This window comes from Carcharhinus amblyrhynchos, chromosome 16 (assembly GCF_965287045.1).
Source record: "Carcharhinus amblyrhynchos chromosome 16, sCarAmb.v2.hapA, whole genome shotgun sequence".
Taxonomy (NCBI): Eukaryota; Metazoa; Chordata; class Chondrichthyes; order Carcharhiniformes; family Carcharhinidae; genus Carcharhinus; species Carcharhinus amblyrhynchos.
In genome coordinates this window covers 44,479,146-44,505,580 of record NC_137339.1, presented here as the reverse complement: position 1 = coordinate 44,505,580, position 26,435 = coordinate 44,479,146, and the positions used below count along the sequence as shown (strand labels likewise).

Genomic DNA, 26,435 nt, shown 5'->3' with positions numbered 1-26,435 from the left:
TGAAAATGGCGCTAGAGATGATCCAGTAACTAAATGGTTAGGAAGTTGATAAATTACATTTTACTCCTGTGGGCTGTGGAAGTGCTATCTCCTCTCAACATGATAGCAAATCAGAGAAAGATTCTCATTCTGTAACTGGGCATCATAGAAGATATGAAGACATTTCTCATTCAGTGACTGGAGCTTACATTTTAAATATATATAGTATTAAGCAAGTGCCAAAATGGTTTAATAAGAGAGCTGAGTGAATGGTGTACCAAGTACCTATTAAGTAACTTTACATTATTTTCTAATCTTTCCAGGAAGCAGGGATAAAGCAGGAAGAGCTGTGTTACAAGTCTGCAACGATAACTGGCTTTTACAGAGTCCCAGCTGCACTAGTGATGACCTTGCCAGACTCCTCCTGTACTTGTACAGCATCCCCAGGTGAAACTTCCCTTCTCTATTGTTGTCTGATGTCAGGAAACTATTGCAAACTTTAAGGGACCTCACATTTTTCAGCTCTTGTTTGAATTTTGCAAGAAATAAAGGCTGATTCTGTACTGGACAGATTGCAAACAGATTGGTGCATTTAATAGCAGGAAAATTACATCTAGTCAAAACAGTGGTAGTGTGCTGGCCAGCCAAGAAACAATCCAGCTCCACTCAGACTTGGCTGGACTATTCAGACCAGGCAGGAAATGAGCTTTAATTGACTTGGCTTGGCTGGATTTCGATCCTTGCTTTAAAAAGAACGCTGTATGGTTCAAGAAGTTCAGTGCTGAAACAATGAGAAACTCAAAGCTGAGGCATGTTATCATTTGTGCTGTTGACTTAGAACTCAGCACCTCCAATGTTTGGTTGTGAAGAAAAGGATCATACTAGCACACTGCTGGGCTAGTAATCTAGAAGCTTGGAATAATGCTCTGGTGACTTGAGTTCAGATCCCACCATGCAGCTTAGGGAATTAAAAAAAGTTACTTAATAAAATCTGTAATTAAAAAAACTAATTTATTTAATGATGGTTATAAAATGTCCGGATTGTTGTAAAAATCCCTTTGACTCATGAAGATGCTTTAAGAAAGGAAATCTGCCATCCTTCCTTGACCTGATTTACATATAACTGCCATGGCTACTCAGTTCCAGAGCTCATTACAACCTTTGTCCAAAAGAGCTCAGTTTAAGTAGTGAGATGAGAATGATTGCCTTTGCTATGAAGGTAGCATTTGACTAAGCATGGTATTAAGGTACACTGGCAAAATTGAAGTCAATGTGAATGAGTGAGAGAACACTCCGTTGGTTGGAGCCATACCTAGCACAATGAAGTTGTTTATGGTAGTTGGGGGTCAATCAACTCAGTCTCAGGACATCACTGCAGGAGTTCTAGGTCCTCGGATCTAGGACCAATCATCTTCAGTTGCTTCATCAGTGAACCTCGTTCCATCATACGGTCAGAATTAGTGGAGAGCTTTGCTGATGATTTCACAATGTTATGATCAGATACTGAAACAGTCCATGCCATAGCATGACCTGGGCAACATTAAGTTTGGGCTGAAAGTGGCAAGTAACATTCACACTACATAGTGACCTTTTCTGACAAGAAATAATCCAACTATCTCCCCTTACAGTTCAACAATATCATTATTGAATCCCCCACCAGCAATATCCTCACAGTTGGCCTGGCATTGAATTGAACCATATAATTACTGGCTACACAGAGGCTGGAAATTTTGCAGAGAGCAAATCACATCCTGATTTCTCCAGAGCCTGTCCACCATCAATAAGGCACATGTCAGCAATGTGATGGAATACTAAAAGAGTTGAGTCGATGGTTAAAAAGAAAAAGGAGGCTTATGTTCGGATGAGATTGGAGGGCTCAGATAGTGCACTAGAAAGCTTTAGATTGGCTAGGAGGGAGTTGAAGAGTGAGTTGAGAAGGGCTAAAAGAGGACATGAGAAGACTTTGGCTGATAGGATTAAGGAGAATCCTAAGGCGTTCTATAGGTATGTCAAGAACAGAAGGTTGGTCTGGGCAAGATTAGGGCCAGTTACAGACAGCAGGGGGAAGTTGTGTGTGGAACCGGAGGAGATTGGAGAAGTATTGAACCAATATTTCTCTTCGGTGTTCACGCAGGGGGACATGAATATAGCTGAGGAGGACATTGGGTTGCAGGGGTGTAAAATAGACAGTATTACGGTTGATAAAGAGGATGTGCTGGAAATTCTTGAGGGGCTGAAAATAGATAAGTCCCCTGGTCCGGATGGGATCTACCCTAGGATTCTCTGGGAGGCTAGAGAGGTGATTGCAGAGCCTCTGGCTCAGATCTTCAGGTCGTCATTGGTCTCTGGTGTAGTCCCGGAGGATTGGAGGATAGCGAATGTTGTCCCATTGTTTAAGAAGGGGAACAGAGACTTTGCCGGGAATTATAGACCGGTGAGTCTTACTTCTGTTGTGGGCAAGGTTTTAGAAAAAATTATTAGGGATAGGATTTATAGTTATTTGGAGTGTAATGAATTGATTAGAAATAGTCAGCATGGTTTTGTAGCGGGTAGGTCGTGCCTTACTAACCTTATTGAGTTTTTTGAGAAGGTGACCAAAGAGGTGGATGGGGGTAAGGCAGTTGACGTGGTATACATGGATTTTAGTAAGGCGTTCGATAAGGTTCACCATGGTAGGCTTCTGCAGAAAATGCAGATGTATGGGATTGTGGGTAATCTAGGAAGTTGGATCAGGAATTGGCTATCAGATAGGAGACAGAGGGTGGTGGTGGATGGTAAATATTCATCATGGAGTGCAGTTACGAGTGGTGTGCCTCAGGGATCTGTTTTGGGGCCACTGTTGTTTGTAATTTTTATTAATGATCTGGATGAGGGTATAGTTGGGTGGATTAGTAAATTTGCTGATGACACCAAAGTTGGAGGTGTGGTAGATTGTGAGGAAGGGTGTCATAGTCTGCAGGGAGACTTAGATAGGTTGCAGAGCTGGGCCGAGAGGTGGCGGATGGAATTTAATGCGGAGAAGTGTGAGGTAATTCACTTTGGTAGGAGCAACAGATGTGTCGAGTATAGGGCTAACGGGAGGACTTTGAATAGTGTGGATGAACAGAGGGATCTAGGTGTGTGTGTACATAGATCCCTGAAAGTTGGGAATCAAGTAGATAAGGTTGTCAAGAAGGCGTACGGTGTCTTGGCGTTTATTGGTAGGGGGATTGAATTTAGGAGTCGCAGTGTAATGTTGCAACTGTACACTACTCTAGTGCGGCCGCACTTGGAGTACTGTGTGCAGTTCTGGTCCCCGCATTACAAGAAGGATGTGGAGGCGTTGGAGAGGGTGCAGAGGAGGTTTACTAGGATGTTGCCTGGTATGGTGGGGAGGTCCTATGAGGAGAGACTGAGAGATTTAGGGTTGTTTTCGTTGGAAAGAAGGCGGCTAAGAGGGGATCTTATTGAAACATATAAGATGATTAGAGGTTTAGATAGGGTGGATAGTGATAGCCTTTTTCCTCGGATGGAGAAAGCTAGCACGAGGGGGCATGGCTTTAAATTAAGGGGGGGTAGCTACAGGACGGATGTCAGGGGTAGGTTCTTTACCCAGCGGGTGGTGAGGGATTGGAATGCCCTGCCTGCTGCAGTTGTAAATGCGTCTAGTTTGGGGGCGTTTAAGAGATCTCTGGATAGGTTTATGGACGAAAAGGGATTGGTATAGGCTAGTGGGTCATTGTTTTTGTAACTGGTCGGCGCAACATCGTGGGCCGAAGGGCCTGTTCTGCGCTGTAATGTTCTATGTTCTATGTTCTATGTTCTATCTACTCAACACTTGCCTGAATGAGTGCAGCTCGACACATGCAAGTCAAAGCAGCCATAACAAACACACAATTAATGATCGCTAATATTTACTCCGTCTACCACTGATTCAGCACTGTACTGTAGTGTACAGAACAGGCATGTGGCAACTCATCACAGCACCTTTAACAGCACTTTTCAAACCCATAACCCTTCTACCATCCAGAAGGACAAAGGCAGCTGATGCATGGGAACACCATCGACAAGCTATCCTCCAAGCCACACATCATCCTAACTCAACTATATCATGTTCTCTCACCATCATTGGGTCAAAATCCTGAAACTCCCTCCCTAACAGTAGGTGTACGTGCAATAGATGGCCCGCAGTGGACAGCTCACCACAATTCTCAAGAACACTTAGGGATAGGCAGGAAATGCTGACTTTTTTTAGATTATTTGAAACATGAAAACATTAAGCTGTCCACGCACTATGTATGACTACTGGGATATAGTGGGGACTCAGTACAGTAAGGCAGAATGGGGTTCTACTTTATATAAAGCAGACTTTGTGTTATTATTTCATTCAGTCAGAGGAAAAATGATCTTTGTAAATACTATCAAAATGATGCATGAAAGCTGGTAAAATTGATGTGCCAACTTTACTTAGTATTTTTCTCTAAGTGTCCAATTGCTCCAATTATCCGTTGTCCATACCATTGTTGGCAGTGTGCAAGTCAAAAATTAACTGTTTAGCACTGCCACCTAATGGCAATAAAGTTCTAATTTGCAACATAGTTTTCCATTAGAAAGTAAAGGCAGACTCATATTTCTATATGTCTTTCATAGCCATGGGATGTCCCAAAACACTTAACAGTCAACCAAGTATTTTTAAAACATAGTCACTCCTGTAATGAAGGCAAACAAGGCAGCAAAATCCCTCAAACAGCAATGTGATAATGGTCAGATTATCTTTTTTAGTGATATTTGTTGAAAGTTAAATATTGGCTCGACTTATCTTTGAAACCGTGCTCTGGGTGTTCTATTGCTTCATCTGAAAGCAGCACCTCGAACATACAGCAATCCTTCAACACCACACTGAGGTGTCAGCCTAGATTATTTACACGAGTTACTAGAGTGAGACTTGAAACCAACCTTCTGAGTTAGAAGCGAGAGTTATACCAGAGACTATAAAATCATCTCCTATAACTTATCCAGTCAACACTTAAGCTGTCAGAGATATTTTTATATGTATTTGTCCATGGGATTTGGTTGTGCTGACATGGCGATATACATTAGCCACCCTTGCTTCATAAGAAAAGGTGGAAATAAGCCATTTCCTTGAACTATTGCAGTGCCTTTAGTTGATGAAACTGCCACAGCAGTATTACGCAGGGAATTTTAGGATTTTGATCCAGTGACAATAAAGAAACCATCTCAAATGCCCATCAAGGTGATGTGTGTCTTGACGTTGACGGTGTTCTCATTCTTTTTATTCATTCCTGGAACATGGGCATTGCTGGCTAGCCATCATTTTATTGCCCATCTCTAGTTGCCTTTGAACTGAATTGCTTGTTAGGCCATTTCAGAGGGTAGTTGAGAGTCAGTCATATTTCTGTAGCTCTGGAGTCACATTACAAAATTAACTAACTGTTGAAAAACAAGAGGGTGAAAATTTCTGCTATTAATTGTGAATGGAACAGATTTGTCAAAGGATTCCCACACATATATTTGGGCATCATACCTCACTTCAATCTTTTGGGCACCCATGATTGCTTATTCTAATGCTTATAAATATTAAACAAAAGCTGAAGTGAAAATTTAATTGTTCAGCAAAGATTCTTTAATTTTACTCTTAATTTTTTTTATCATAGGAAGGAAGTTCGAGATCTGGGATTAACAATCGTTGTAGATGCCCGGAGACGTCCACCTCATGTTGCATTGTTTAAAGCTTTTGGATCTCTTCAGGTGAATATGGATAAAATTGGATACGGAATGTCCCCAGGACATTTTTAAAGACCCACTTCCCCTTCTCGTCATTGTTATGAGCATACACATTATGACAGACAGGAAACTAGCTTATTCATCCTGACTCACAGAACAATGCCTCACAATGGACACACTGCTCCTCCTCACATACAAAACAGGTGATCTCCTGGGACAGGGAAAGTACACCAATGAATTTTGGGGGAAAGAAAATCTGGAAAATTCCTTTCCAACTCAAGATGATTGAAACCTAGTTCAAGAGATCACTCAGGTCTTGATCTACATTACAGCAGGTTTGCCTATTGTATGAAGTGCTTTAAAATCCAGCTAGAAACTAGACAAGTTTTGGCATGAAGCGATTCACGGCATCTTGGTTCATTACACATCCTAATCCATACATCCACTACTCTCTGGACAAAGAAGCACCTTCTCCTAATATCTAATCTAGTTGCCCCTTTACACCACTTGGGATTCTGATTGCTGGTCCTCCCTGGTTTATTTATTTGAAGCTATTTATCCACCCAAACACTATCCTATCTCTTCTTTCTCTTAGAAATCTGAAAGGAATTGAGGTAACTTTCATTATTTCTATTTGAAGACACCACTTACCTAAGTCAAAGGTTCCCAACAGTTGGGTCCGCTGTGCAGTCTACATTTTTGTTTTGATTTATTATTGTCACATGTATTAAGATACAGTGAAAAGTACTGTTTTGAAACCAAGATCAAGCTATCCCACTCCTTATCATTCTGGTGTGCTCCATGTGCCTATCCAATAATGACTTGAAAGTTACTAAAGAGTCCGACTCACTCAGCAGGCAGTCCATTCCACACCCCAACCACTCTCTGAGTAAAGAACCTACCTCGGACATCCCTCCTATATTCCCACCATGAACCTTGGAGTTATGCCCCCTAGTAATATCTACATCCACCCAAGGATATAGTCTCTGAATGTCCACACTATCTATCCCCCTCATCATCTTATAAACCTCTACTAAGTTGCCTCCATCCTCCTCCACTCTAAAGAGGAAAGCTCTAGCTCCCTTAACCTTTCCACATAAGACCTACTCTCCAAACCAGGCAGCATCCTGATAAGTCTCCTCTGCACTCTCTCCAATGCTTCCACATCCTTCTTATGGTGAGGTGACCAGCACAGCACATTATATTTCAATTGTGGTCTCACCAATGTCCTGTACAGTTACAGCATAACCCCACAGCTTTTAAACTTGAGCCTCCTGTTAATAAACGCTAACACACTAAGGGTCTTCTTCATGGTTCTATTCACTTGAGTGGCAACCTTCAGAGATCTGTGGATATGAACCCCAAGATCTCTCTGCTCCTCCACATTCCTCAGAACCCTGCCGTTGACCCTGTAATCCACATTCAAATTTGTCCTACCAAAATGAATCACCTTGCACTTATTAGGGTTAAACTCCATCTGCCACTTTTCGGCCCAGCTCTGCATCCTATCAATGTCTCTTTGAAGCCTCCAACAGCCCTCCACCTCATCCACTACTCCACCAATCTTGGTGTCATCAGCAAAGTTACTGACCCATCCTTTAGCCCCCTCCTCCAAGTCATTGATAAAAATTACAAATAGCAGAGGACCCAGTATTGATCCCTGTGGTACACCGCTGGTAACTGGTCTCCAGTCTGAAAATTTTCCATCCACCACCACCCTCTGTCTTCTATGAGATACAGTAAAAAGTCTGACAACACCAGGTTTTAGTCCAACCGATTTATTTGATAATAGACTCACAAGCTATCGGGTTAGTCCCTTCGTCGGGTGAATGGAGAGTTCTGGCCTCAGACAGAGCATATAAAGCACAGACAGTTTAGAGATTACTGATTAGAATGCGAATCCTTACACCTAACCTGCTGTTCAAGACCTGAAGCCTAACCCGAAAGCTTGTGAGTCTATTATCAAATAAATTGGTTGGACTAAAACCTGGTGTTGTCAGACTTTTTACTGTGTTTACGCCAGTCCAACGCCGGCATACCCACATCATGACTTCTATGAGATAGCCAGTTACTTATCCAATTGGCCAAATTTCCCTCTATCCCTCACCTCCTTACTTTCATGAGCCTACCATGGGGAACCTTTTCAAACACCTTACTAAAATCCTTGAATACAACATCCACTGCTCTATCTTCGTCTACACACTTAGTTATCTCCTCAAAGAATTCAATCAGATTTGTGAGGCAAGGCGTACCCTTCATGAATCCATGCTGACTATCCCAGATTAAGCTGCACCTTTCCAAATGGTCATAAATCCTGGCCCTCAGGACCTTTTCCATTAACTTACCAACACCGAAGACTAACTGACCTATAATTATCAGGGTCATTCCTATTTCCTTTTTTGAACAGAGGGACAACATTCGCCACTCTCCAGTTCTCTGGCACTATCCCCGTGGACAGTGAGAGATGCAATCTCATCTCTTGGCTCCCAAAGAGTCCTAGGGTATATCCCATCTGGCCCAGGGGACTTATCGACTCTCAGGTTTTTCAAAATTGCTAATACATCTTCCCTCAGAATATCTACTTCCTCCATCCTATCAGCCTGTATCACACTCTCAGGATCAGAAGACAGGAAAATAGAAATGAAAAAAAGAAATAGAAGGCTGAATTGTGTGGGGGCAAGACGGAGGTGGGCAGGCATGAAAATTTGTATGGCTGAATGTTTACCAGCATCATCAGATCCCCAAGCCATTTCCTCAAAGGTGGAATGAGGGCCAGAATGACTACTGTCTGCAACTGGTGGCTGTTGCCAATTAGAGGAAATTAATGTAATGTCCTAATAAGACCTATTGGCAGAGGCTGATTAGAATTTTTCAGTCGGCCTACAGCTTCCTCGATACATTGGAGACTAGGCCAGCTGCCTGGAGGTAACCTGCCAGCACCAGACCTGGGGGCCAGCACAGAAGTCAGGCTTTTTGGTCTTCCCTACCTGCGTGGCCACAGCTGCAGCTGTAGGTCACCCCATGGAGGGGCTCTCCCTCCACAATGTTGGCCGGCAATTGGGCCCATTATTTATTTCAACACTTAGAAGAGTTGGCTCAGAGGGCACCCGAGGTTGGAGGTTTCCCTCCCTCCCCCGCCCTCTCTTGCCTGAACTACAGGCAAGTTGCAATAAAGATACATTGGTTAGCATGTCCATAATAGAATCTGTCTTGTTTTCCTTCTAAACAGAAAGTCAGTTAGACCAACTTTGTTGTGTCTGTGTGATCCTCTCGGTGTTCCACGAAGATGAAGCTTTTCATAGAAACATAGTGCAAAAGGAGGCCATTTGGCCCATTGAGCCTGCACTGACAACAATCCTGCCCAGGCCCTATCTCCAAAACCCCACATATTTACCCTGTTAATCCCTCTAACATACACATCCCAGGACACTAAGGGGCAATTTAGCATAGCCAATCAACCTAACATGCACATCTTTGGACTGTGGGAAGAAAACTGGTGCACCCAGAGGAAACCTGCACAGACTCAGGGAGAATGTGTAAATTCCACGCAGGCAGTGACCCAAGCCAGGAATTGAACCCAGGTCCCTGGAATTGAGGCAGCAGTTCTAACCACCGTGCCATCCCATGCAGTAAAAATGAATCCTACCCTACTCAGGAAATATTTCAGCAGCAACCGAGGGCTGAAAGAAACTGAATATCTGACAATCTAAGTTGAGTTTGTTTATACTTATTAATATTAAAGTGGTGCTCTGAATATATGTTGTATTGATGTTTCCATTACCTCAATCAGTATATTGTTCAATTCTGCAGGAACATACTCCCCACTCCATTCATTGTGTCCTGGTATTGACAGACAAGGAGGCAACTCTCAAACTGGAGAAATGTCCAGGAGTATCTGTAAGTGCTGTTTAAACTATTTGAGAAATCCAAGTAGAGTGGTTGACTAATTTTAACTTGACTTCTTCTGTGAAAGAATGTTTCTTTAAAATGAAAGTGATATTTATTAGTTCCTCATGGAGCAGTAACATTGGCGCTTTATTCTTTCCATTTGCATATTTCTACCCTTCATTCAGGAGCTGATCCGAGTTGGGCAATAGTCACTCACCATGTTACTTTAAACTAGCTTGGCATCATGGCAATGATATTTTTGTGCCAACATCTCTACCCCTACCCTTCAATGCATCCCAGCAATCATGAGCACTGAAATGAGCAATACGACTGAAAACTGTCTAGGAAAGATACTTGAAGCCAGGGTTCAGATTTAAAGGAGGACCGCAAATGATGTATTTTGTTACAATGACACAGTGCAATAATAAGTACAATGCTGCAGATGCCAGCATCATGAAGTTAAGGCAGAAAATACTGGCTCAGCAAGCCAGGCAGCACCTGTGAAGGAAGGAAAATGGAGTTAACATTTCAGGCCGATGGCTGTTCATCAGAACTGGATATCAAGATGCAAGAGGTAGAGTCAGAGAAAGCGTGATTAGTTATGAGGCAAGAAAGACAGAAGGGTTGATGGGATGCAAGGGAAAAGGAGATGGCAACAGAACAAATAAAAGTTGCCTCCAAATGTAAATGATAAAATGTCTATGGTCGGTGAGCCAAGCCTCATTGTCATTTAAGAAAAGTGGTGTGACAAAAACAACATTGTCCTTTGTCCTGTAATAGAGATCCCTGTTGCAAAGACCTGGCTATGCAATGTTTGGATGGCTTTGCTGACACAGTTGGTTCTCTGCTTAATCTCCTCTTTGATGGTGGTCTTTTGAGAAAGATAGTTGCCAAGAAATGGGAACAGAGAGAGAGAGAGAGAGAGATGGCAGTGAGATTAATTGTGTCATCCAGCAGTGGCACTCTGATGCTGTGGAATTTTCCATCAGTGTTTCTCCCAAGATGCTCAAAGTGGGAAGACAGATGAATGAGCTCCAGCATCTTCACTGAAGCTGATTTCTCCAGCTGCAACCATCATTGTGTAGAATCAGCTGTATTGCTCCAGACAGTGCATCCACATGCCAAAACCAATCAGCTTCTGAAAAGGATTCTCTATACACAACTTAAGGATCTGAAGGAGGATAAGGAAATGTTTTAAGGACACCCTAAATGCTTCATTGAAAAGTTGACAAATTTGATATGTATTTGTGAGAGGAACATGGCACAAACTGGCACTTCATCCAATAAAGCCCAGAAGCTGACTGCAGAGAAGCGATTAAAAACAGAAGGAGAGAGATCAGAACCCTGCTTCCAGAGCTCTCCCTTCCTCAGAATGGCTCTTGTTTTCTCTGCCCAAAGATCTGTGACTCCAGGATTGGCTTGCTGAAATACCTTAGGGTGCACATGCCATTAGGCTTGGCAGATGCCAACCACATTTTGAGTGAATGATGATAACAACAGAATCATTACCCGCAGCCACTGTCCAAGACAATGAGGACAATTTTTATGATCTCAAATCGTTGAACTCAATGTTATTCCAAGAAGTTGTCAAATGCTAAATTGAATGATGAGGCATTTTTCCTTGAACTTCATTAGTGTAGGGGGCTAAGGCCCAAGAGATCAGGTAGACATGGAATGGAGAATTATAATATTAATTACTAGTTTGCCAAAAAGGAACCTTTTCATATGTATCAAGTCTTTCTTATTCAGATCTCGAGGCTTGTGCTTAAATTGGGAGATCTGGACCACAAAATAGTCAAGCAATGACCTGAATACTTATACTGACAGAACCATACCTTACAGCCAATGTCCCAAACACCATCATCACCGTCCCTGGCTATGTCCTGTTCCACCAGTAGGACAGAAGCACCAGAAGTAGTGGTGGCACAGTGGTAAATAGTTAGTGAGAGAATGATCCTGAGGGCTTTCAGCATTGACTCCTAACCCAAGAAGCCTCAAAACATCAGATCAAACATGGGCAAGTTAATCTCCTTCCGATTTCCACCCACTGCTGTCCCTTAGCTGATGAACCAGTATTCCTCCATGCTAAGCACTGTATGGAAGAAGCACTGAGGTTGTCAAAGGAACAGAATGTGACTCACCAAGAGTGGACCTGAAAGCACAACTACTAACTGAGCTTGCTAAGCTGGGAAAAGAAGGATGGTTGTGGATTCTGGAGACCAATCATCTCAGCCTCAGGACATAGCTACAAGGATTCCTCAGCACAGTGTTCTAAGTTCAATCATCTTCAACTGCTTCATCAGTGACTTTCCTCCATCAAAAGAAGGGTCTTTGTTGATGATTGTACAGTGTTCAGTGTCTTTCATTTCTCCTCAGATACTGGAGTACTCTATATTCACATGCGGCAAGCCTGGACAAGATGCAGGCTTGGGCTTCTAAGTGACAAATAGCAATTGCACCATACAAGTGCAAGACAGTGACCATCCTGAACAAGGGAGAATCTAACCATCTCCTCCTGACATTCAATGGCACTACCATTACTGATTCCCACTATCAACATCCTGGGGAACACTGCACCAATGACATAAATACTGTGCCTACAACAGCAAGTCAAAGGATGGGAATTTTGTGGTGACTAGTACAGCATCTACCTCTGCAAAGCTTGCCTACAATTTATAAGGTACAAGTCAGGAGTGTAATGGAATATTCTCCATATACCTGGGTGGGTGCAGCTCCAATAACACTCAAGAAACTTTTCACCAACCAGAACAAAGCAGCCCACTTGATAGACATCTTTTCCTATACTTTCAACATTCACTCCCTCCTCTGATGCATAGTCGCAGTAGTGTATACTTCTACAGGATACATTGAGGGAACTCAACTTCGACAGCATCTTCCAAACCTTTGATCTCCATCAAATAGAACTACAAGGGCAGCAGCACGTGGGAACACAACCATCTGGAAGTTCCCCTCCAAATCACTCACCATCCTGACTTGGAAATATATGGCCGTCCCTTCACTGTCTCTGGGTCAAAATTGTGAAACTCCCTTCCTAACAAGACTGAGTGTGTACCTACACCACACAGACTGCAGCAGTTCAAGAAGACAGCCCACCACCGCCTTTACAAGGGCAGTCAGGATGGACAATAAATGGGAGCAATGTTTCACTCCCATGAACAAAGGAATCAAAAGATCCATTTCAATTTGCCCCACCTTGATGTCCCATTTAACTTCTCTTCATTCCCGTGGGGAAATGCATAGCACCTATTTTTGAAATTGGGTAATTGGAAAATGTAAGGGAAGGATAATTGGGACATTTTATCTTCTCAAAAAATGCCTGTCATTTGTCATGCCTTTACAGCATTGCAGAGACATTTAGGTATTTTGTTCTATTTGATTGAACACTATGAAAACATATCCATTTGCAACCTCATGTGTCTGTAACTTCTGATGATCCTATCATTAATTTAAATTGATGAAATCTCAGTTTTGTGGATCCACTATTTTCCAGCTCAGTCCAGGTTAAGGAATTGATCTGTATAGGACTAAGACATTATCTTTAATCTGTAGCTACTCTTTAGTGTACAACTTCTATTTATATGATGCATATTGTTTTTGCTTTATCAGATTGAAGTTTTGACTTCCTGGAAAGCCTTGCATAAGTTCATTGACAGCAACCAGCTAACTGAGAATCTTGAGGGCAGATTTCCTTACAATCACTCTGAGTGGATTCAGTTCCGTACGGTCAGTAATACATCACTAAGAAACTTTATTACTTTCAATAGATCACAGAAACATGGATCATGTTACATTTCTGTATTATATCAATCATTCCAAAACAATGATAAATATGTTTCCTTTATTGATTGCACCTCTTTAGATGTGAAATCCTATTGTTTGAATCACAATTCAGTTAATTATGTACCATTGGTACGTATACTTCTTATGTTGTCCAAATTGGGCCTGCATTGGATTGGCTAGTCTGGACCATGAAGGATCATGGGTGAATATGTCAGGAATGTTTGTTCACCTGGGGTGCAAAAGGCCATACAGAGTAACGTCTTTGGAACAAGATGACTTATTTATTTATTTTTTTCTTGGAATGTGGGATTCACAGAAAAGTTATATTTATAACTCATCCCTAATTGTATGAGGATGTGGGTCTTCTCGTTGAACAAATGCAGTTCTCAAATCGATTCCTGCAGTAATTTTAGGTATAATTCTGACCCAGTGACATTGAAAGCGCAGTGGTGTGGGCCCAAGTCGGGCTGGTGCGTGACTTGGAGTGGAGGCTGGAGTTGTGATCTTTCCATAACATTGCCACACTTATTCTTCTTGGTGGTAAAAGCTGCAGAAGAGATAGGTGATTGTGTGCTGGAAGGCAGTGTTTCCCTCATAATATCCACCAGTTTCTGGCTCAGAGCTTTCCCTGCCAAGGTGGCCACAGGAAGTGACATGAAAGATTGATAAGGAATTAGTGCAATGAGGATCAACTGTGCAGCCTTCTCAGACTGTATAAGCAGAGTACTGATTTGACATGGAAAGCCCATTGGTGAATGGGAGGAGGCGGGTGTGGGGTGGGGGGGTACGTTAGGTATTATTTTCCTTTTTTTGTTGTGGTGTGTGTCTGAAGATCTGTAAATGAACAATCACCTTTTATATTGTATCTGGACAACTGTGAGCTATTGAACTGGGAGAACACCACCCCACCTAACACAATCCCCAGCCCCTGGAGACATTGCATAGCCATTGACTTGATTTTTCTTTCTGGGCTGGGAGGGCTCGGGGCTGACCTTTTCATTATTGTGCACTTGGTTTCTATCCTGCTTTCGTAGCCATGGTGTAGATATAGGCCTAGTTGATTCTCTGTTGAACTTCCCGGGGAGCATCTATTGTCTAAAAAATTAATTGGTCATGGATTACATTGTGTCTGTGGCATCTTGCTATGTAGAAATTTTCTATCCATTTGCCTATAAAATGACAGTGTCTATAGTTCACAAACAATTTGTTCAGTGTGAATAGCTTTTGAACAGCCTGGGAATGTGAAAGGAATGATATATAATTTGAAATGATGGTTACCAGAGCAATGAGGCAACACAAAACCGCAGAGAATTGTCCAATTACACTGTAGACTATATCACTGAACCACATCGTTTCTGTACCCTTCAATTCACTTCCACAATGCCTCTCCTGAGAAATGTTGTGGAAATGTGAAGACTTTTCTGTCAACTTAAAAAAAATCTTCTTCAGAAAAGGCTGTTTTTTCTGTATGTTCAGATTTATAGAGAATCTTGACATGAAGTGCAAATAGCCACATAGGAAATATCATTTTGTGATAATGACAGAGACCTTGCTCAAAACAAATCTGGACACAACTCTAAATATTCCTAGGTTTTTCTTCTGAGGTCAGGAACTTGGAGAACTTCCAGGCCCCAACCCTTCACTGAGATAAAATTGGAGATTCTTTTTGGTGTCTCACCACTTAATAAGAAGTCTGACAACACCAGGTTTAAGTCTGACGAAGAGGGAAACTTCGAAAGCTTGTGAGTTTACTATCAAATAAATTGGTTGGACTTAAACCCGGTGTTGTCAGACTTCTTACTGTGTTTACCCCAGTCCATCGCCGGCATCTCCACATCATCACCACTTAATGGCCAGACGATGCACTTGTTGCCCCGTTAAGGAAGGCACATAAGACTGGAGGATCTATTGAAGACCTTCTAGCAATGCTGGAGACAGTGTGAGAGGTGGTGTGTCTCTGTCTCAGTGCAGAAGAGGCTACAGCTGCCAAGTCATCCTTGTGGAGAATAAGCCCCTCCACAGGGCAGCTTGAGGCCACTGTTGCAGCCATTATGGTATGGTGACTGTGGGAGGGATGGGTTAAGGATCTCTGCTGGCTCTATAACTGGGAGGCACTCTTCTCTGACTGACTGCGCTTTGGCCATTGCAGCCAAGTGAAACATTCCAGTTGTCATGGGAGAGCTGCCTACTTCTTCATTGGTATCCACTGCTTGTAGCTGGGTCACTGCTTTGTCTTCATCCAAGTTAGAACCAAAGGTTGGCAGGCAAGATTAAAGGCGCAATAAATGCCTTTACAGAGGAGATGATAGAAGGTACAGTCAAGGTTCATTTCTATGAAACAGAAATGGATGCAGCAACCAAAGCCCAGAGCTCCCTAGATGATGAAAGAGACAGTAAAGAGGGTATATCAAGTTGAAAATGCAAAAAGAATCAAGCTGAGTAAAGAAAGTTCAGAGGGGAAGTGAAAAAAGAAATTGAGAGGCAATGAAGGAATGTGAGGAAAGGCTGACAGCCAGTTGAAAAGGGAATAAAAAGTAAGGAGTTGTCAGAGAAGGGGTGGGACTGGGATCTACGCATGGAAGCAGGTGGGTGGCTGAGATACTAAATGAGCGTTTTGCTCCTGTTTGTACAAAGGAAGAAGATACTGCCCAAAGTCACAGTGAGAGGAAGTGATTGAAACACTAGATGGACTAACAATTGATAAAAGAGGAAAAATGAGAAAGACTGGCTGCACTTAAAGTTGCTTAGTCAACAAGACCTGGTCAGATGCATCTGAGGATGCTCAGGGAAAGAAATGTGGAAATTGTGGAAGCATTGTCATAATCTCCTAATTCTCCTTAGACACAGGAGTTTTGCCAGAAAAATGAGAGAATTGCAATGTTCCATCTTTGTTCAGAGAATGATTTTAGGGTGAACCCAGTATGTATTGGCTTGGATTGCGTTCCCCCATTCCCAGTGATCCAGTGCTACAAGGAAGCAGTTGGATTGAAGTACGCTTCGTATTTCTGAAAAAACCAGGAGTCTCAACCAGAAATGTGGCGTTCTGGTGGGGTGCAGGAAAGCAACAATCTGAGGGTGTCTGCTGCTTCTCGGAAGATCTGGACCATTGAGCATTGCAATTATATTGAGGCATCTCAGAATGCAGCGTGGAGGAAAGTTGAGTTTGATTGCACTTTCTGCAATGTTAAATTTGAAAGGTTTGTAGTATTTGTTTTATTTTACAAATTTTATGAACCACGTATACTGAGGAAAAAAGCCTGTTGGTTAGGCAGGATGGGGCTGCTTTCACTATAGAGTTATGAAGCTGTGGTATGATGACAGTATTTATATCAGCAACCATGTCAGCTCGGTTTAGTTCAAGGAACAGGGGATCAAGGGATATGGAAACACAACTGGCTACTTGGGATTAAGACAACTGCTGCCTTGGAAAGTAAACACCAAGGTGAGTTGTGCTAAGCAAACTGCTCCTGCTTTGTAATTCTATAGAAGACTGAATCTTTAAAGCTTATCTTGTGTCCTTGGCTTATGAAACCTTCACGCAAGTGAAAATATCAATATAATGTTGAGAAGCAAAAGCTATACACTTTACCACCCATACTTTTTCATACAGGTTGTTATTTGGCAGGAGATACAATTGCAACAATTTGTTGATAATTGTTAGTGATCCACATCGTAGAGGAAATTGCAATTTTACAATATTGAATCTTCAATATAATGATGCCAGATGTTTCCATTCTATCATACGGAGTGCAACAGTTTGCACGAATAAATGTTTATTGAATCAAATAGCTACAGGGTAATGGTTTTAATAGAGCTCTTGTAATTAATGCCAGTACAATACCTTTCAGTAATGCAGCCGGGTGTCAAAGGCGTCAGTACAACAGTGCCAGATGTTGTCGCTTCATCATGTTGAATGCATTAGAATCTATATGAATAAACATGCCCTGAAATATATAATGCCACTGCCATCCCCTGCTTTACTCATACTTAAATCCTCACTGTGATGAAAGATTCAAATGCCTGGGGACATGAGAATAAAATTAATTAGTTAGCGATAGAAGAAAAGTCATGCGTAACTTTTTCATGTGAATAGTTACAACATGTGAAAAGATTTCAGAGACTTTATGGAACTGAAAAATATTCCTGCTCCTTCTTATGATCAATTTGATCTCCCAGACTAGTTCTGAGGTAGTTTCCTTCTGACCGATGCATCTATTCCTTCCCGCCACCCTCCCCCTATTATTATCACTGTTTTTCCTTTTTTCCTACCTCCCACAGATAGTTTATTCCTGTGGGAGTGGGGTGGGTCTGGAAGGATTCAATCATAATGCAACAAACATCGTGAGATTGGGACAGAATTGATGAATCAAATGATCTTTTCCTGAGAAAATGACAAAAGAAAGGCCATTTCACTGACGGAAACAGCAGCTCATTTTAATCATCTTCAATGTCAGAGACTTTACTGTCAAGTTGAAGGATTTGTTCCAAACATTCAGCACTGAGTAACAACACTTTTTTCAAACATCTGTTTTCAAACCACTTCAGTGCAATTTCAATCTCTTGGCTCTACTTTTCCTTGAAGTAATCTTGTGGACTTGTCCTATCTTTACCAATAGATATTTAATACTTCAGTGAAATCTCCCTTAAGTCCCCATAATCTTACTTTATATTTCAATTTCTTTTTTATTTGGAAACAGTTATATTGCTCTTTTTGGCATGTAACCAAAATTCAACACTCTATTCCCAGTGTGGTCTAACCGATGTATTTGTGTTCCAGTATAACTTTATTGCCCTGCTATATAATCCAGTCACATCACCATGAGGCTGAAAGTGATGAGGTAACTACCAATCTCAAGTTCTTAGTACATCTCTCTGTAAACCCACTCCCATTTGGAAAATACTTTATATATATATATAAAATAATGGGCAATACTTTATATTTACCCTTGTTCAAATTCCCAGTTGTCTTGTTGCCAGCAAATTTGATAACCCTACCTCAAGAATATAATTATTTATTGTGGGTTGGGGCAACAGAGTTTCAGAAAGTGACTCTTATTCTGCTTTGAACACATTATGTTATTTGACCTTTATACCGCTATTAACACCTGCTTTACTCTTTAACACTGTCATTGCCACTCCCTTTGTCTTGTGTCCATGACATCTTTGTCATTTAATTTCTACTGACCCCCAACCAATCCCTGCCATTTTTTAAAGTTTGAACTTTATTTATTAGTCACAAGTAGGTTGCAATGAAGTTACTTGAAAATCCCCTAGGCATCACACTCCGGTACTTGTTTGGAGGGAAAATTTAGCATGGCTGATGCATCGAACCAGCATGTCTTTTGGCTTGTGTGAGGAAACTGGAGCACCCGGAAGAAACCCACGGGAACAATGCACAGACTCTGCACAGTCAGCGACCCAAGCTGGGAAACAAACCAGGGTCCCTGGCACTGTGAGGCAGCACTGTTAGCCATTGTGCTGCCACCAATACCTACTGTGCTTGCTCCACATTAATGAGGGTAGTGCAGTTGATGTGGTTTACATGGACTTCAGTAAGGCTTTTGACAAGGTCCCACATGGAAGGATGGGCCAAAATGCCCCTTTGCTCCTCAAAACTCCTGAGGGACTGACCTTTCATTGTGTATATCCTACCTTTATTAGACCTCCCAAAATGCAAGTCCATAGATCCATGAAGGTGGCAGCACAGATACATAGGGTGATGATGAAAGCATGTGGAATGATTGCCTTCATTAGCCATGGCACAGAATATAGGAAGAAGTCTCACAACACCAGGTTAAAGTCCAACAGGTTTATTTAGTAGCAAAAGCTTCTAGCTTTCGAAGCACTGCTCCTTAATTATAAATTCTGATACATTTCCACACTTCATTCATAATTCACATCATTCATATTATTATATTTAGAATTAAATACTTTTAAAAACAACTAGCTTTTTAGAGAGACAAAGTTAGGCGGAATTGACTTTGCTATTGTCAATTGATATAAATAGTGCATCTAAAGTATCTTCATCACCCTTTCATCTTCAAAAGCATAAGATCCATTACATTTTCAACTCTCTTCAGCTCTGAAGAGTTATACAGACTCGACATTTAGGCTGGAATTCTCCAGTGTCATTCACCCTGCCACTTCTGCCAGCAAGAATGGAGAAATTAGAATCATAGAATCCCTACAGTGCAGAAGGAGGCCATTTAGCCCATTGAGCCTGCACCAACAACAATTGCGACCGGGCTGTATCCCGTAACCCCAAGTAACCTTTGTTAGCCCCCTCACACTAAGGGGCAATTCACCATGGCCAATCCACCTAACTGGCACTCAGCCAAGTCTCCATTCACTGCAGAGAATCTTGAGAATCCCAGCCACAGACGACCTCAGGTAATTCCGGCCTGAGTCTGTTTTCTCTCCATAGAAGTTGCCAGACCTGTTGAGTTTTTCTCCCCAGCATTTTCTATTTTTATTTCCCCAACATTTCCTATTTTCATTTCAGCATCGCAGGTCTAACTGCAATGGAATCTCACCTAACTCCAGTCTGAGGTGCTTCCTGCCCTGGGTCCCACTGCTTTCTTTTATTAGCTAAGTTCTGATCTAGTTATTGTGGGGGTAGCACAGACATAACTAATATGCTGAAGAAGTAGTTTGTACATACATTAAAGCATTAGAGAGATCGTATGCTTGTGTATTAATGCTTGTTGGTATATTGACATCCTACAGAATTAATGCAAGGACGCACTAACAAGGGTAACATTCTAGCTTACTACTACACTAAAGGGTAAAGCTTTAAAAGTCCATGTAATAAATATTTGAAATATTCATAGGACGTACTGACATCAATCCCTCAATTCTAACCAGGCACTCTTGGGCCAAGATTTAATGGAGAGTTGGCATCTCTGCCTCTGCCAGCCCTGGAAGCTGCAACTCTATTTTACAGTGTTCAGATAATTAGTTGCCTGTGCCAGTGGCTTGCACGGCACTGAGACAGAATATCATGCCTCGAAGAACAGTGGGCCACTGAAAAAGCTGGCTGCTCCTCAATCTCAGCAGCACCAACAGCCAGATGGCCACATTGACACTGCAGAAGGCCCAGGATCAGAGGTACTACAGAACGATTGGAAGGGAAATGAGTGGGTGGCTCGCCAGAGCCTGTGAGGCAGGACCTGGTGAAGAGAGTGGGGGTCCAACTCAAGGTGGCAGGGGAACATTTCAGCCCTTGCTGCTGAGAGCTGTACATGGGGCTTGGGTGCCTGATCAGAAGGACACATTACCTAGCCTGCAAGAAGGCCATCAGCAGCAGTGGAAAGAGACTCTAAAGTGGCATTTAACTGGCCACTTAAGGACCTCAATTGATCAGGGTGTGGGACAGCTTTCTACCATCTCCCTTGATGCTGATATCAGGCATCTAACCAATGGAAACACCAAATGAATGAATTCACATTCTTCTAAACATTGACAGTATTGAGTATAGGCCACCAGGTGTCAGTCTTGTACTTTGTAATCCTGGTCAAAACCTTCCGTCCTTGTTTGAGGCTGGGATCATAGAATCCATACAATCATAGAGCGTAGAAGGAGGCCATTTGGCCCATCAAGTCTGCACCGACCACAATCTCACCCAGGCCCTATCTCCATAATCCCATGCATTTACCTTGTCAGCCCTCCTGACAATAAGGGGTCATTTTTTAGCATGGCTAATCCACCTAACCCACACATCCTTGGATTGTGGGAGGAAATCAGAGCACCTGGAAGAAACCCACGCAGACACAGGAAGAACGTGCAACTCCACACAGATAGTGACCCAAGCTGGGAATCAAACCTAAGTCCTGGAAAGGCAGGGATTGATTGGAGATAGAATGGTGGGAACTCCTGTCTGACTAATTAAGTTTTTTGAAAAGTTAACTAAATGCATTAATGATGGTAGTGCAGTCAATATGGTTTACATGGACTTCAATAAGGCCTTCGACAAGGTCCCACATGGAAGGATGGTCCAAAATGTCCCTTTGTCCTTAATACTTCTGAGACACTGACCTTTCATTGTGTATATCCTACCTTTATTAGACCTCCCAAAATGCAAGTCCATAGATCTATGAAGGTGGCAGTATAGGTAGATAGGGTAGTCATAAAAGCATATGAAATGATTGTTTTCATTAGCCATGGAATGGAATATAGGAAGAAGTCTCACAACACCAGGTTAAAGTCCAACAGGTTTATTTGGTAACAAAAGGCACTAGCTTTCGAAGCGCTGTTGCTTCTTTATAAAACTTTATAAAACATTTGTTAGGCCACATATGGAGCATTGTGTCCAATTCTGGTTGCTACGCTATCAGAAGGACATGATTGTACTGGAGAGGGTAGAGAGGAAATTCACCAAGATGTTGTCTGGGATGGCAAGTTTCAGCTCTGTGAAGAGACTGGATAGCTGGGTTTGTTTTCCCTGGAGCAGAGGAGGCTGATGGGGGAGCTGATAGAGGTATACAAAATTATGAGAAGCATAGATTGGGTAGATTATAATAAACTTCTCCCCATGGCAGAGGTGCCTAAGTGAGAAGTCTTACAACATCAGGTTAAAGTCCAACAGGTTTATTTGGTAGCAAAAGTCACTAGTTTTCAGAGTGCTTGCTGCTCCTTGGTCAGGTGAGTGGGAGTTCTGTTCACAAACAGGGCATATAAAGATACACTCAATTTACAAAATAATGATTGGAATGCGAGTCTTTACAGGTAATCAAGTCCTAAAGGTACAGACAATGTGAGTGGAGGGAGTGTTAAGCAGAGGTTAAAGAGATGTGTATTGTTTCCAGCCAGGACAGTTAGTGAGATTTTGCAAGTCCAGGCAAGTCGTGGGGGTTACAGATAGTGTGACATGAACCCAAGATCCCGGTTGAGGCCATCCTCCTGTGTGCGGAACTTGGCTATCAGTCTCTGCTCAGCAACTCTGCACTGTTGTGTATCGTGAAGGCCGCCTTGGAGAGCGCTTACCCGAAAATCAGAGGCCGAATGCCCGTGACCACTGAAATGTTCCCTAACAGGAAGAGAACAGTCTTGCCTGGTGATTGTCGAGCGATGTTCATTCGTCTGTTGTCGTAGTGTCTGCATGGTCTCCCCAATGTACCATGCCTCGGCATATCCTTTCCTGCAGGTATCAGGTAGACAACATTGGCCGAGTTGCAACAGTATATACCGTGTACCTGGTGAATGGTGTTCTCACGTGAAATGATGGCATCCGTGTCAATGATCCGGCATGTCTTGCAGCCGTTGCTATAGCAGGGTTGTGTAGTTTTGTGGTCACTGTTCTCCTGAAGGCTAGGTAGTTTGCTGCAGACAGTGGTCTGTTTGAGGTTGCAAAGTTGTTTAAAGGCAAGAAGTGAGAGTGTGGGGATGGTCTTAGTGAGATGTTCATCTTCATCAATGATATGTTGAAGCCTCCGGAGTCGATGTCATAGCTTCTCCGCTCTGGGGAAGTACTGGTCACGAGCATTCAGCCTCTGACCTTAGGGTAAGCATTCTCCAAGGCGGCATTCATGACACACAACAGCGCTGAGTCGCTGAGCAGAGACTGATAGCCAAGTTCTGCACACATGAGGATGGCCTCAACTGGGATCTTGGGTTCATGTCGCACTATCTGTAACCCCACGACTTGCCTGAACTTGCAAAATCTCTCTAACTGTCCTGTCTGGAGACAATAAACATCGCTTCAACCTGTGCTTAACACTCCCTCGACTCACATTATCTGTACCTTTAAGATTTGATTACTTGTAAAGACTCGCATCACAATCATTATTTTGTAAATTGAGTTTGTGTCTTTATATGCTCTGTTTGTGAGCAGAACTCTCAGTTACCTGATGAAGGAGCAGCACTTCGAAAGCTAGTGGCTTTTGCTACCAAATAAACCTGTTGGACATTAACCTGGTGTTGTGAGACTTTTCACTGTGTTTTCCCCAATCCAACGCCGGCACCTCCAATCAGAGACGCCTAAGTCCAGAGGGCATAGATTTAAAGTGAGGAGTCAGTGGTTTAGAGGGGATCTGAGGAAAAATGTTTTCACCCAGAGGGTGGTGGAAACATGGAATGCGCTGCCTGAAAGGTGGTGGAGGCAGGTAGTCGCACAATATTCAAGAAGCATCTGGATGAGCACTGGAAGTGCTGGTAAATGGGATTAGTACAGATTGGTATTTAATGGTTGGTATAGACATAGTGGGCCAAAAGGCCTGTTTCTCTGCAATATGACTCTGTGACTTCAGAGAGAGAATCCGGTCGCTGCTTCCCACACTTATTTACAAACAAAATCGCTCTAACCCCTCCACTAATGTGGGGGCATTATCTTGTTCTAGGGCCCAAAATTCCACTCGATGATAAGCAGGCAAAAGTTTGCAGCTCTCTTTAACTTTCTTCACATGTCAAATTTAAACGACTGTTAAATAAGAGGTAAAGGAATTTTACACTTTTACACTTGAATCCATTTACAAAGGATATTGGTTGAACATAAATTGTACTTTTTGATGTTGCAGAAACTGGAGTTGTTTGTCACAAACTGCAGAGAAGCTTCCACTTTGTTGCTGGACACCATTAGAACATTTGAATTTGACAAAACCGGTATCAGTGCACAGGTACGTATCAAGCGAAAGACAAAAATAAACAAGGAATGTGTCAGAAAATAAAAAAAAGAGGAAGTGGAGATAACTTGATTACAAAACCCTCTGACATATTCTTCGAAATGCTGACAAATGTATTTGGATCTAACATGAAAATGTCAGCAAATGATGGAAATGGTTCAAAAATGCACGGAGCTATTTCACTTCTACATAAGCAGATATAATCATTGACTAGTCAGCTGTAGGTAAATGATGATGGAGTCAGGTTTGTGCAAATCAGGCAATGTAATGATAATGAAACATCGATTTCTAGAATGAAGGTTCATGATCAGTTGTTGTAATTACCTGAGCATTACAGTCAGGTTTAAAACTAATTTTGCGGATCAACTGTCCTTCCAAAGCTGTCTGTTCATATATAATTGATTCAAGCTGAAATTGTGTCTCAATGTTTGGGTGAAAATTGGTTCCAATGTTAACTTATTGGACTCAGTTTTTCAGACTGAGGAATTCAAATCACTCGTCAACCTTTTGATGAAGACGTTAACTTAAGTAAACAGTTTCACACCTGTATTAAAATAATATCTGAAAGAAAGTTGTACAAATAAATTATTTATCTGCTTGTGATAGTTTTGTGAATATTTGAGGCAACGCAAGAAGATCTTACTGTTGACATATTAAGAACATAATAACTTGGAATAGCAGTCGTCAATTCAGCCCTTGAACCTGCTCTGCCATTCAATAGGATCACAGCTAGTCTCATCTCGGCCTCAACTCTACTTTCCTGCCCATTCCCCATATCTCTTCAACCCATTACTAATTATAAAATCTGTCTATCTCCTCCTTAAATTTACACAAAGACCTGGTGTCTACTGCACTCTGAGGGAGTGAATTCTGCAGGGGAGGCAATTGCCTAGTGGTATTATCGCTAGACTATAAATCCAGAAACTCAGCTAATGATCTGGGGGCCCGTGTTTGAATTCTGCCATGGCAGGTGGTGGATTTTGAATTCAATAAATAATATCTGGAATTAAGAATTCACAGATATCCATGAAATCGTTACCGATTGTTGGAAAAACTCATCCAATTCACTAATGTCCGTCCGGGAAGGAAATCTGCTGTTCTCACTTGGTTTCACCTACATGTGACTCCAGAGACACAGGAAATGTGGTTGACTCTCAAATGCCCTCTGAAATGGCCTAGCAAGCCATTCAGCTGTCACCACCACCTCCTCAAGGGCAATAAACTAGGGACAGCCATATCCCATGGCTGAATTAAAAACAGATTCATGATCCTTTGAGAAAAGTAATTTCTCCTCATGCCTATTTTAAATCTGCTACCTCTTATCCTAAAACCCTGACGTCTCATTCTAGAAAACCTAACTCTTCTCCAGCCTTTGTGTTCACTTTTAGATTTTGAACAATAATCCTTCCCTCTGTGTGTTTGCATTAAGTTAGGAATTTTAACATTTCTCTCACCAGTTGGCCAAAGACAGAAGAGGAAGTTGAAGTAGTAATAGCCAAGAAGAAACAAACTTCCAACGTTTGAACAAATATCGATCCTAGATCACCTTCACTAATTGCAAACTGAGTTGTGCAGGGACAATTATTTTATTAACACATCTCAATGCCCTTTTGCCAGTCTGCAATATTGCCAAAGATCTTTTATTCTGATTGTAAACTTGATGGACCCGTAGTACTATTGCTTTTTGACAATCTCCATTCTGTAGCTGCAATTTTATCTTTAATTTTGTTTTAAGGAAGTGCTTCATTGTATCAGTAAGCACAAGCTGACGATGAAACATGTTCTGCAAGATGCCCGATTAGTTACTTTACAGTTGGAAGGTGGAGCAATTCTTGCCAGACTCAAGAAAGAGGAATCTAGATTCAGCTTCTCTGAGGATTACAGGTGGGAACCTAACACTTTACGGACATTTATTGATTTTAATTTTTGCCAAAGCATCTACTGTATTGACATCAATACAATTATCAACTGCATAGTCATTGTTTAAAACTACTAACAAACAATGAAGAATGCAGAGAATATTCAGGTAGTGTACAACACCTCCACTGCCACTGAAACCTTCATTTCCACTTTCATCACTTCTATGTTAGATTTAACATATACTCCTTGCTAAATTCCAGGTTTTTATGCTACATTGTTTCAATCTGAACACAACTGTGGCAGCCACGTTCTACTCCATACCTATTTACCTATCACTTCTCATCTGAATGGCCTCTACCTATCTCTTAATCTTCAAAGAATTGGTTTGAAAATCTGACTTGTTTATAAATTTTTCCACAGCCTCCACAGACGCCTTCCCCCATCCCTCTGCAGCCTGAATGTCTCAGGTAGCTCTCCCTGCTTTCCTCTCTTTAACCTAGTGAGCATCCAATCCATCAGCGATGACCAGGCCTACAGTCAATATAAAGCCTAAAGGCAATATAACGC

At 42.0% G+C, this 26,435-nt stretch overlaps 1 protein-coding gene across 4 annotated transcripts in view; it reads left to right on the top strand.

Annotated features, from left to right (window-relative positions):
- quoa (quattro a) overlaps positions 1 to 26,435 on the top strand; it is a 170,008-nt gene that overhangs the window by 100,214 nt on the left and 43,359 nt on the right. For all 4 annotated transcript variants that reach the window (XM_080205043.1, XM_080205041.1, XM_080205042.1 and 1 more), the window contains 6 exons: positions 303 to 426; positions 5,634 to 5,727; positions 9,514 to 9,600; positions 13,219 to 13,335; positions 23,904 to 24,002; positions 25,744 to 25,892. In XM_080205043.1, coding sequence (XP_080061169.1) covers positions 303 to 426; positions 5,634 to 5,727; positions 9,514 to 9,600; positions 13,219 to 13,335; positions 23,904 to 24,002; positions 25,744 to 25,892 — 670 coding nt within the window. The remainder of the gene's footprint in view (positions 1 to 302; positions 427 to 5,633; positions 5,728 to 9,513; positions 9,601 to 13,218; positions 13,336 to 23,903; positions 24,003 to 25,743; positions 25,893 to 26,435) is intronic.